At 37.8% G+C, this 13,365-nt stretch overlaps 1 protein-coding gene across 1 annotated transcript in view; it reads right to left on the bottom strand.

Annotated features, from left to right (window-relative positions):
• LOC124789824 overlaps window positions 1-13,365 on the bottom strand; it is a 93,971-nt gene that overhangs the window by 24,393 nt on the left and 56,213 nt on the right. Inside the window, exons 3-4 of the mRNA XM_047257309.1 lie at window positions 8,735-8,820; window positions 292-416 (exon numbers count right to left, since the gene is read on the bottom strand). Coding sequence (XP_047113265.1) covers window positions 292-416; window positions 8,735-8,820 — 211 coding nt within the window. The remainder of the gene's footprint in view (window positions 1-291; window positions 417-8,734; window positions 8,821-13,365) is intronic.

Below are 13,365 nucleotides of genomic sequence, written 5' to 3'. Positions count from 1 at the left end.
TTTATAATTTCATATAATTACGTCCTTGCTAAGCTCTTCTTTTAGGTATATCTGAGGAAACTTTAACACGGTGAAAAGAGTTATTTGTAATAAAAAATAACATGATAGTCTCTTTATATAATGGAATTTAATTGACATAATGTTATGCAAAAAAAAACAAGTAACATATATTATTTTTCATATATTTGGTCGATGTGGTAAGAGAAGTAGCAACCAGCATCTGGCATTTGTTTCCACTCCACATTTTTTTCATAAAACTATCAGATAAAATTATAAATAACTCTCACTCACTTGATGCAAAAGGTCTTCATATGCCTTGTGTGTTAGATGCTGTACCGTCTGGTTCAGTGTTTCCAGTGGGGCCATAAATTTTTGTTCCACAGCATTTCTGTCCTCGACCAGTTCATGCTTCAAATCTAAAAACCAACAAGATATTTTGCAAACAAATACCAAAAATTTTATACAGACAAGATTGTAACGAGGGCTGTAAAGGGTGACAACCAAACTATCAGTCACCCACTTAAAAGGGCTGATTGGTGGCTCTTGTGTGCTGTAGATAGAGTAGAACCTTCTGATATACCCTCCCACCTACAGCTAAATATACAACTACAACAGTGCTACTAATTAAAGACAATTTCCTAGAAATTCTGGTTATAAAAGGAAAAGTAAGTAGCATTATTGAACACTTTGCTGTTGAAATTGGCTCATTGTCACAAGTTGTGAGAGGTAGAGGTCTTAACGCAAACTATGGAGTGACAGACCAGTTTGTGTGTTGCACAGACATTTTCAGCATAGATGATCATAGACAACTGCTTCATAGCTGCCTCACAAAAAGTGCCTCAAAACTGGCTCACGAACTGACTTGGCACTGGCCCTTATATAAATATACACCAATCATGGATATTACATTCATTATACTTTTCCACATTTACAGTGAAAAATTAAATGTTTACAAAGTTTTAAATGTGCCAGCCAGCTCTGCATGAACACAGAAAACATCTGAAATATATTTCACACTAATATTAATTTTTTCCCTATAAAATTGGTGAAAGTTTACATTTAAACAATCACCTTAGAAATTTTCATATTGTAAATATCTATGTCATTCTTGAAGAATCACGTTTTCCAAGATCACTAACAATTCTTTTTATTACTATGACTGGTTTCAACAGATCTATACTGTTATCAGTGGATCTTGTAACATTATTAGATGTACATTCTTGTTACAACACTGAAAGTCACATAGTGATGTTGTATCAAATTGTAAAAAAATATGGCAGGGAACATCAGCATTGTTGTTGTGGTCTTCAGACCTGAGACTGGTTTGATGCAGCTCTCCATGCAACTCTATCCTGTGCAAGCTTCTTCATCTCCCAGTACCTACTGCAACCTACATCCTTCTGACTCTGCTTAGTGTATTCATCTCTTGGTCTCAGCATATCACAAATAAAATAACAAGAAATGAAAACATATGATACGTGCTGATGTTCCACCATATACTAATCATTTGACACCACAATGATGACTTAGCTGGTATAACATTTTCACAGATCATTTTTGAAATGACAAATTTCACCGCACTGTATAATGGATATATTCGTTGTACATCCTACATTGATTTCTATGATTATTTCATGCGGTGTTGCCTGTCTGTTAGCACTGACAACTCTACACAAATGTCACTGCTCTCAGTTGTTAAGTGGAGGCTGTCGGCCACTGTCTTGACTGTGGTGAGAAGTAATGCCTGAAATGTGGTCTTCTCAGCACAACTCTTGACACTGTGCAATCAAAATGTTGGATTCTCTAACAATTTCTGAAATGAAATGTTCCATGTGTCTAGCTATAACTACCAAGTTAATTCCCAATGTGCGGCCATAATCACATTAGACACCTTTTCACATGAATCGCCTGTGCCTAAATGACAGTTCTGTTAATTCACTACCCTTCTATACTGTGTGCACATGATACTACCACCGTCTGTATATGTGCATATTGCTATCCCATAACTTTTGTCATCTCAGAGTACTGTGGCCTGATGAGTTGCCATCTTGCCTTTTTTCAAATGCTCAGTGGTGTCAAGGCCTGCTCAGTGGCGTCAAGGCCACCAATGACCCAATGAGACACTGAGGCCACATAGTGTGGTGAGGTAATTTCAGTTCGGAGATGGTTCTGTGATGTTTTGGGCATATTTCTCACACCATCACTTGGACACCCTCATTCAAGTTACCATAAATGTGAACCAGGACGTTTATTTCAACAATTTTGTTGTCCTTTCTCTTCTGTCTTTGTGATGAGTATGCGGGGGATACTCACATCTTCTAAAATCACAACAGCCAGGTTCGCAGAACTGCTTGAATACTTACCTCATTTGATTAACTCTAAGACATCCTGGCACACCTTGACTGTCCCACTAAACCAACTGATTGTAGTCCCATAGAACATGTTTGGGACTAATTGGACAGCAGGTTTATCATAAATAGTAATTGACATTTGATAGCTCCATCAGGTTACATCAATGAGTGGATTCAACTGAATATGGTGTACCCAAAGAAATTTGCAGACACTCCTTCTCACTGAATGGAGGCCATTATCAAGGCTAGAGGGCCATGTTACATGATGCTAACATGATGTCTGCTCAACAGGAGGATGGGGTGGAGAGGGGCATGTGACTATTTTTTTCTCTGGTGTGCTTCTCAGATTGAAAAACATATGTAGAAAATGAACAAATGGAAGGTAGAAGGATATGTAAAACGTGAAATATTGACTGATGAATCATTGTTATTATTTTCATACTTATAATAAAAGCTATATTTCATCATGATGTTCTTATGCAGTTGAAGGACGACAAATATTATACACTCGCACACACGCACATATCCACCCACACATACAGACACAAGCAGACATATTTAAAGACAAAGAGTTTGTCCTTTGTATTTAAATATGTCTGCTTGTGTCTGTATGTGTGGATGGATATGTGCGTGTGTGCGAGTGTATACCTGTCCTTTTTTCCCCCTAAGGTAAGTCTTTCCGCTCCCGGGATTGGAATGACTCCTTACCCTCTCCCTTAAAACCCACTTCCTTTCGTCTTCCCCTCTCCTTCCCTCTTTCCTGATGAGGCAACAGTTTGTTGCGAAAGCTTGAATTTTATGTGTATGTTTGTGTTTGTTTGTGTGTCTATCGACCTGGCAGCGCTTTCGTTCGATAAGTCACCTCATCTTTGTTTTTATATATAATTTTTCCCATGTGGAATGTTTCCTTCTATTATAATATATATAATCACACACACAAGCAAATGCATACATTATTTGATTTACTAGCTATGTCTGTACATCATATTTTATTGTTCTATTGAAAATATTGTAAAATTCCTCTTAATCATAGCAGTTAATCATTACCATAGTTGCCAACAATATTTAGATGTCATTTCAGATAATCCTTGACAGTATACAAACACTTCTCTATCACCCAACTTTAAGGTATTCTTGAAGATATGTATCTCACTTTGCATACTGCAACTGTTGCTTGAAATCATCAACAATGCCATCCCCATCCCTGTCTTGACACGCGCAAACTGCCAGTGTTCATGGATCGGACTATAGTTGCAGCATGATATGAAACTTCCTGAAAGATTAAAACTGTGTGCTGGGCCAAGTCTTGAATTGGAGACCTAAGTCCCAAGTTTGAGTCTTGGTGTAGCACACAGATTTCATCTGCCAAGAAGTTTCATATCAGCACACACTCCACTTGAGAGTGAAAATTTCATTCTGGAAATATACCTCAGGCTGTGGCTAAGCCATGTCTCTGCAATAGCCTTTCTTCTGGGAGTGCTAGTCTTGCAAATTTCACAGGAGAGCTTTTGTGAAGTTTGAAAGGTAGAATACCATGTACCAGCAGAAGCAAAGCTATGAGGTGGGTTATGAGTTGTGCTTGGGTAGCTCAGTCCATAGGCACTTACCCACAAAAGGCAAAGGTCCTGAGTTCAAGTCTTAGACCATGACACAGTTTTAATCAGTCAGAAAGTTTCATAAAAGAGCGCATTCTACTGCAGAGTGAAAATTTCATTCTAATTGCAGCATCTTAACCTCGCGTGGCTGAACATGAATAAAAGTATGATTATTTGCTTGGGTATTCTGAGGCTCTGACTTACTGTTTTACAGTGCAGCCATTCATCACTCTGCTGGGCATACTATCTTTTTGCATCTGTTATCAGTAGATACTTTTTGGGGGCAATGTATAAAAATAAATGTCTTATTCTGTCTACATCCAATGGCAACAGCAGTATTCTATGCAAGTTGTAAAATTTCATCTTCTACTATCTGGATATTTAACACATAGCTTAAAATATTCCCAGTAATGAAAACATCCAGATCCATAATTCTGGTCAACTGGTAACTGCTGTCACCATAACAGTGACAGGGAACCATTTGCCCTTGATGGTGTCTTGTATCAGTCCTAAATAATTTACAATCTGAACGTGATTGATCAGATACTACTCCAAAATACCTTTCTGAATGTTGGCTGTTGGTGACATTAAAATGTCATGTTCCTGTTATAATTCACAGAATATACCTGTAAGCTGTATTAGCTGTTCGTTAACAGTGATCAAAATTTCTGCTCTCTGTAATTGTGCGTTGTGTGCTATTCTCACAGTGTACTGTGTGTCTACTCACTCCCTGCATGATCATTTCTCCTTTTTTACATTATGGAGCTTACCATTTGATTAAAACTAGTTAAAGTTGCTTTAACTATGGTCATCAGCCCCTTCAAGAGTCTGACTAGCTGTTTCTGATCCCCTTCTAACACATCTATCTTCACCTTGGAGTGTGTGGTGTCTTCTTCATCTAACATGCCATACAAGATTTTACAGATCTTCTCCACCAATTTAAGATTCTTCAATTCCCTGTATAGGATTCACATCATGCCAATTGTCCAATTACACCTCGTGCTTTTTCAGTTTTTCTTACATGCCAACGTAACCCAAGTTCCGCACTGCTGCATTCTTGTTCAATTAAGCCAACTTATATTTACAATATCCAACTGCTCACCTTGTAACAACTTCCATGTACTCAAATTTTTTCTTTAGCTGTAGCAAAATTAAAGTAACTCACAATTCTACAAGTTACACAGTAAATTCTCACTTTTCACATGTCACAATATAGTCTGGGTGCCAATTGGAAATTTGTTGTCTGTATACACAGTTCTTGTCCTTTGAGCTCAAATTCAATTAGTAGGAGAGTAATACTGATGATGCAGTACAGTGCAAACATCTGGAATTAGAAAAATTCTTTCAGTCTGTTGGCAATAAGATACTTATTTCTTATGTCCCTTTCTTGGTACTACTGTAAAGGGTCTCCACAACTGTGTATCTAACTTATGCAACTTGCCTCATCGGGAGCTATCGTCAAAGAACTGACATATTTATAAAAATGTTTTGTATTCGCATCTTACCATAATATTCTTTGTTGCTTGTTTTGCATTGTGAATGTGCCTCAGAGCATTTCTTGCATGCACTCTTTTAGCTCTGCCACATAATCAAAGTTAAACCTCAGTTGCTGGATCCTTCTGTTTTATCTTCAGATTGCTACACACTCTTCCAAAGCCCAATTCATGTGGTGCATATCCCGTCACACAGTCTGTTGCCGTATTCTACATGTAAACTGCATATGGAACCTAACTTTCCAAGTCGGTTTGAGCTCTATTTACATGGTGTCGCAACAACTCTATTAATGTTTAGTGTGACCTCTCTAATGCTAGCATACTGTGGCTTCATGATTCACACCATTTTGTATATTCTCTTCAGGGCTTCACCCATAAAATTACTTCCCATGTCACTTAATGATACCAAAGGTAATCCATACCTCAGTACAATTTTTTTAAACTAACACACAGACTACTACATCAGCATCTTTCCATTCAGTAGGTTCATAAACTTGGTCAGTGCATCCTGAAGCATAAGAATATACTTATTTCCTCAGTCTGTCCGACCTACTATTTTAATATCAGGCCTCCCAAAAATGAGTTCCGGTGTCTTTGTGATCTGTGAAGGTACCTTTGTGTGTCCCCTATGGAGTTTATTCTTCTGACAGCTCTCATATTTCCAGATATATTCTTCTGTATCTTTCTTCAACCTAGTATCTCAAGTAGATGTGCTGAACATTTTAAAGAACCATCTTCCTGCCCACATTAGGGAAAAATTAATTACCATCCCAGAACAAGACATCAAATACTTTCTATCTGTACTGGACTCAATAGATTTAATATACAAAGAGAGACCAGTACAACCGAAGTCTGTTAATACACCGATAGTGACACAGAGATTTATGGACCAACAAGTAAACAATGGGGGAGGTTCAAAAATAAGACATATGGGTACTGCATGCTCTATGCCAAAATCCAAAATCAGAAGTGGCCATATTTTCATCTCTGCTTGCTCATCATCAATTGGCTTGTGAACAAGATTGGCCATTCCTATCCCGTATTGTTACTGGTGATGAGAAATGATGTCTTTATCATAACAGAAGAGAAAAAAAGGAATGGCTGAGCCCAAACAAAGCAGCAACTCCCTATACAGTGCCATGTGTGCATTCACAAAAGATAATGATATGCATCAGGTGGAACAGCCATGGTGTGATGTACTACCAATTGCCTTCCTGAGATGTAACCATCACTGCTGACATTTGCTGTCAACAACTGACATTTGCTGTCAACAACTTGCAGACACAATCCAACAACAGTGCCCAGGAAGACTGTGTGAAGTGATGCTACTGCACAATTTGCCCACCCACCTTTTGCTAGCACTATACAGGAATCGAGTTGGGAAGTCAGTCCACACCCACCTTATTCATCTGATCTTGCGTCCTCAGATTTTTAGCTTTTCCCCTCTCTATCTAACAACCTTCAAGGACGTCCCGTTCCAGATGAAAATGCACTCTGAACATGGCTTGACAAGTTGTTTGCTTCAGAAGCACGTGATTTCTACAGTTTCAGAATTGAAAAGTTACCCCAATGTTGGCAGACTGTTGTAGATAGTGAAGATGAACATATTATTGATAACTGAAGTCTCTGTTACATGTATATGTTGTGTTTATTAAACTTATGGAAAAAACTATGAATTTACGCAACAACTCAATACATCAAATGGTTGTAGTGTCAGCAGTTCCTGCCAAAAAAAGTTCATTCCCCATATTTTTGGATCATGCTTCATAGATGTAGAGCTCAGTTAACTTACAAAAAGTGCTCAAAGTGGTTCTTATTCTGTTCTAAGCAACACTGCATCTTCCTGACTATAAGATGCCCAGTCTGTTATTTGTATATATCAAGGCCAAATGCCTCTCTAAAACTAGCTGTGCTGATATAATAACAGTGATCGGATCAATATTTATGCTGCACAGCTTAGAGTGGGCATCTCACTCCCAAGGAACATGCACCTAAAGACTAAAATTGGGACCATGTGCCTACTGGTACATGCCCTATCAAAGTCACCACATTTACATTCACAAAATCTATAGATATAAAAAGGATTCAAAAGGAGACACTGGCATCATTGAACTGCAAGGCTTAATGTCTCTAGTATGAGTCACAATACACATTCCTAACATTTTTAATCACATGTACTGATATTCACTCAGGTTGTTTTTACTTTTCAGATGTAAAAATTCCTTCTACCAATCTTTGCCAACAACTCGCTTCTAAGGTTGATGAGTTATCAATCCTGGGCATGAACACTGAAACATTTAACGAATTTATTGAACTTCTCATGGCTTGTAGGAACATATTTTCCAAACTTGTCCAACCTCCAGCCATGATTCTCTACTACTCCTTGCCTTCTGTGTCACCCATAAAGATGGTGACAAACTGAGCTTCTCGATCACTGGGGGTTCCCCCGGTGGCAGTGCTGCTGTGCTACACCACTATGTGTAAGGTATAGATATTGATACTCAATGAGAAACTATATCTGTAACCTTTCACAGCACTGATTTCCAAATTTTGTCACAAATCTTTATTGAATAGATCTAATTTTGTAGTATACCTCCAACTGACAAATACATGAGTTTGATATCCATGGACCATGGAGGCCATTCAATAGTGTGGCCTACCCCATCTGCCAAGCCATTAATCAAAATTTTCATTTAGAAAGTCTCTCGCAGTAACTCCAGAATGTGGGGGTGTTCCATCTTAATGCCAAAATCAATTTTTCCTTAACTGGCTGCAAACATTCAAAAAATGGACATTTCCATGTGGCCCTATTAGCCCACTGCTGAAAATCCCTATGCCCTATTAACCCACTGAAAATACCTACCCGTACATACATGCCAGGAGATTTTAACTTTTTCCCCATGCCACATGGGTATTCGTAGAACCCTAGTGGGCACAGCTGTGTCTGTTCACTCTGCCATTCATATTGAAATTGGTTTTGTCAGTCTGAAGAATGTTTTTGTAAAACTCAGGACTGGCTTCGTATCTGAAAGTGTAGAATTTGCAGAATTCCATATGCCTGTCCAGATCATCTTCATTTAGGCCTTGAAGGAAAGTAGGCCTATATGTTCTCAATATCAAATTTTTCTGAATCCTTTGTAGGCTTGTTTTTGCTATTTCAAACTCCTTGGATGCTTTTTTTAATTAATAATATACAGAAGATGGCCACTGTTGTGACCTGATATATGATATGGATCCCAACATTGCAATGAGCAGCTTGATCGTTGGAAAATTCTTTTAAAAAAGCAGTCATTACCTGCTAGTTCACTCCTGAAGCCAGATACTACCACTTCAAATTCTTTTTGAAAGTCCAATATGGAAGTTGTTTTCTCCTGCAACGCCCTGCAAGTGATAAAACGAAAAGTTCCACATTACTTACTCTTGAATTTGTAAGCGTAAGTATGCAAAGACATACATAGTTATGTACCAGTGAGGGTTAACACAGTCACCTAAAGCTGTTTCCAACACAATATTTTGAATTTACAGTTAATGACAACAAATGTGGTAAGAGCTGTCAACTGACATGACCTAAACTTTACTGGTGCAAGGAAGTGTCAAAAACAAGAGACTGATTACATAAAAATGTTTAATGTGTTGTCAGTAATAAGAATAACAGATAAACATCATATCATCATGACACATAAGGTGAAGATAGGTTCCATTTGGAGATAACTAATGTCACATTTTGAAGATGATTAAGTTAGACTTGAATCAGACACAAATATACCTGATAAGTACATAGAATTAAAAATCAGCAGAATTCCCACAAAAAGCTGTAAGTACAAAACAGCAATGAGCACTAAATACATTCATTTTATCTTATTGTAATTTTGGACACAGTCCCCGTGACTGCAGAAAATGATAATGCAGTAAGGATGGGTCTGCCTTTTTGCAAGTACCGGGTGATCAAAAAGTCAATATAAATTTGAAAACTGAATAAATCATGGAATAATGTAGATAGAGAGGTACAAATTGACACACATGCTTGGAATGACATGGGGTTTTATTAGAACCAAAAAAATACAAAAGTTCAAAAAATGTCCGACAGACAGCGCTTCATCTGATCAGAATAACAATAATTAGCATAACAAAGTAAGACAAAGCAAAGATGATGCTCTTTACAGGAAATGCTCAATATGTCCACCATAATTCCTCAACAATAGCTTTAGTTGAGGAATAATGTTGTGAACAGCACTGTAAAGCATGTCCGGAGTTATGGTGAGGCATTGGCGTCGGATGTTGTCTTCCAGCATCCCTAGAGATGTCGGTCGATCATGATACATTTGCGACTTCAGGTAACCCCAAAGCCAATAATCGCATGGACTGAGGTCTGGGGACCTGGGAGGCCAAGCATGACGAAACTGGCGGCTGAGCACACAATATAAAACCCCATCATTCCAAGCATGTGTGTAAATTTTTACCTCTCTATCTACATTATTCCATAGTTTATTAAGTTTTCAAATTTATACTGACTTTTTGATCACCCGGTATATGATTATTGTTTTGCTTTAATACACAAACATGTTCCACAACAGTTGTGGCAACCTCAGCGGGCTTTTTTCTTTTCTTTTTCCTTTCAGTATATGTTTGTGTCATGTGGCTATCCAAAATCTAGCCCCATGTCTAAATTAATACATATCATCATTGCTATATTTGGCTTGTCCTGAGCTGTGACTAGTTTGTATTTGTGAGCCAAACATGTTTTTGTTTAGCTGAAATGACATTTTCACCAGCTCATTTGTGAATCCTGCATCTTGTTATGTTGGTGTGGCTTGGGTACAAGTTTCACTGTATAATTACATAAATTGTGCAGTGAAACATTTATCCAAGTCACAAAAATATAACAAGATGCAGGATTCACAAATGTGCAAGAGAAAACTTCATTTCAACTACACAAAAACACGTTTCGCATGCAAATATAAACATGCCACTGGTCAGGACAAGCCAAATATAGTAATGCTGATAGTGTATTAATTTAGGTATGTGGGAGGATGCCACAACTGTGATGAAACATGTTTGGGTATTAAAGCAAGCCAGTAATTGTGTACTTACACAGAGGTAGACCCATTCTTAATTCGTTATTACATTAATTTTCTTTATAATCCTTAGTTTTACTATCGAAAGTTCCGAGTTCTTATGATCTGGTTCAGGTTTCACTCTCCCACGTCCGGCCGTCCTGATTTAAGTTTTCTGTGATTTTCCTAAATCGCTCCAGGCAAATGCCAGGATGGTTCCTTTGAAAAGGGCATGGCCGACTTCCTTCCCCATCCTTCCCTAATCCAATGAGACCGATGATCTCGCTGTCTGGTCTCCTTCCCCAAACAACCCAAACCCAGGTTTCACTCCTTCCCATCACTCCACCTTTCCCTAGACATACAGTCCAATACTATTTTTTAATTATTTAAGACAAAATAGGAGAACCATTATTTTGAAATATTGAAATCCACTACATCTTTGTACTCGGCTACATACAAACATATTTCGCTGCTTTTCTGCCAGTCAACTGCACTGCCATTTTTCTCTTTCTGATTCATTATCAAACACAAAAGGTGAATTGCACCAGTACTCGGTGAAAAAAATGGCACATTTTGGGGCACAATCAAATTGAAGAACTAGTATACAGTGACTTGTGGGGACTGGATAGTGGATTCTCTTCTTATTATGATGACTTACAAATTTCCATTTAAGAAGGAAATTGCATTCAAACCATATGAATATTTCAGAATATATAGGAATTAGAGTATCTGCCTCTGTAGCTGAGGGGTCAGAGTGTTTGACTGTCATACAAAAGACCCAGGTTCACTTCCTGGTACTGGCAGGGATTTTACCATGGTGAAACTGGAAAGGGGTGCACTCAGCTTTGTGATGACAATTAAGGAGATATTTTAGTGAGGATGTTATACAGTTCTCTCAGGACTTTTAATGATCCAAAGAAACGACAACACTACAAACTTTACTGTAGCATTCTCAAGAAGGTTATAAATAAATCTAAAAGTATGTGCATAAAATCAGAAATTGAAAGCTCAGAAAATAAAATTAAAACTATATGGAATGTAATAAAGAGGGAAACTGGCTGGACAACAGGGAACATGTCTCAGGTAGAGATTAATACAGGGGACTGTATCATAAAGAAACCTGAGTTGGTTGCAGAAATATTTAATAACCACTTTTTGAGAGCAGCAGAGAAGACAGGCTGTAATGGTTCTATGGAAGAATCATTGTACCTCTTACAGAAAGCTATTAGCAACAGAATCCCACAGTTATCCTTACCTCCAGTTACTGTAAGCGAAGTCATAAGAGTAATTAGATCATTAAAAAATAAAAATTCTGCTGGTGTGGACAATATTTCTAGTAAAATACTGAAACACTGTTATAAATTTGTTAGTCCCGTCTTATGCAACATATTCAATGCATCCCTACAAGATGGGATTGTCCCTGACAGACTTAAGTTGGCTGTAGTGATTCCTCTCTTTAAAAAAGGGGATAAAAGCATTGTTACAAACTATCGCCCAATATCCCTATTAACTACCTTCTCGAAAATTCTAGAAAAACTCATGCACAGGAGGATTGTAGACCATCTCAACTTCCACAGTATCTTAAGCAAAAATCAGTTTGGGTTTCGTGCCGGTCTTTGTACTGAACAGGCAATATTCTCTTTCAGCAACCAAGTTTTGGAAGCCATTAACAAAAAAATGTCTCCAGTGGGTATTTTTTGTGATCTTACGAAAGCCTTTGACTGTGTAAACCACCAAATTCTTTGGAAAAAGGCAGAATACTATGGTTTAGGTGGTACTGTTGGCTTGTGGCTACAATCATATCTACAGGATCGGAAGCAGACTGTAATGCTAAATGGCTCTTCTGGAGAACCTGCCTCGTCTGAATGGGGCACGATAACGTGTGGTGTGCCTCAAGGCTCCGTTTTGGGCCCACTGCTTTTCCTCATCTTTATTAATGATCTTCCTCTTTGTTCTGAGACAAACAGCAAATTTACCCTGTTTGCCGATGATACCACAATTCTAATTGACGATTTGATTGATCATGATCTTGAAAAAACTACAAATACTGTTTTTAATGACATCTTAAATTGGTTCTCCTCAAATGGTCTCTCGCTCAATGCAGATAAAACTCATTATATTAGGTTCCATACATCACAAAGTAATCCCGATGAAATTAACATAAAATGTAGAGATCAACCAATACAGAAAGTTGAAGACACAAAATTCCTGGGTGCTTACATAGACAGTAAATGTAATTGGTCGGTTCACATTCTTCATCTATGTAAAAAACTTAGCTCGGCAACATTTGCATTACGGGTAATTTCTTCAGTGGCTGAAGTTGACACTATTAAGGTTGCCTACTTTGGCTACTTCCACTCATTGATGTCATATGCTATCATATTCTGGGGGAACCAACCACTTGCAAAAAAAGTTTTCACCATCCAAAAAAAAGCAATCAGAATAATGTGTGGGGTCCATCAAAGACACTCTTGCAGGCACTTGTTTCGGAAGATAGGTATCCTAACAACTGCCTCACAGTATATTTTTTCCTTGCTGACCTTTGTGTGCAAAAATTATTCCATCTACCAAGACAACAGTAAATTCCATGGTTATAACACCAGAAACAAAAACAATCTACATTTAGAAATGAAACGTCTCACTCTGGTACAAAAAGGAGTTTACTACTCCAGCATTAAGCTGTTCAATGCTCTACCACTACATATCAAATGTGTTCATACAGAACTGCCAAAATTTAAACAAGTTCTCAAAGATTACCTGACAGAGAAATCTTATTATACTGTGGATGAATACCTGAAAGAAAATGTATACCATCACTAAACTTATTGTGTCTAGAAGTAGTTCAATTGATTTTATTGTGCATTTGGGCATT

This window comes from Schistocerca piceifrons, chromosome 3 (assembly GCF_021461385.2).
Source record: "Schistocerca piceifrons isolate TAMUIC-IGC-003096 chromosome 3, iqSchPice1.1, whole genome shotgun sequence".
In the NCBI taxonomy this organism is placed as follows: domain Eukaryota; kingdom Metazoa; phylum Arthropoda; class Insecta; order Orthoptera; family Acrididae; genus Schistocerca; species Schistocerca piceifrons.
The sequence above is the reverse complement of the archived record's forward strand: the minus strand, read 5'-3'. Positions and strand labels throughout refer to the sequence as shown.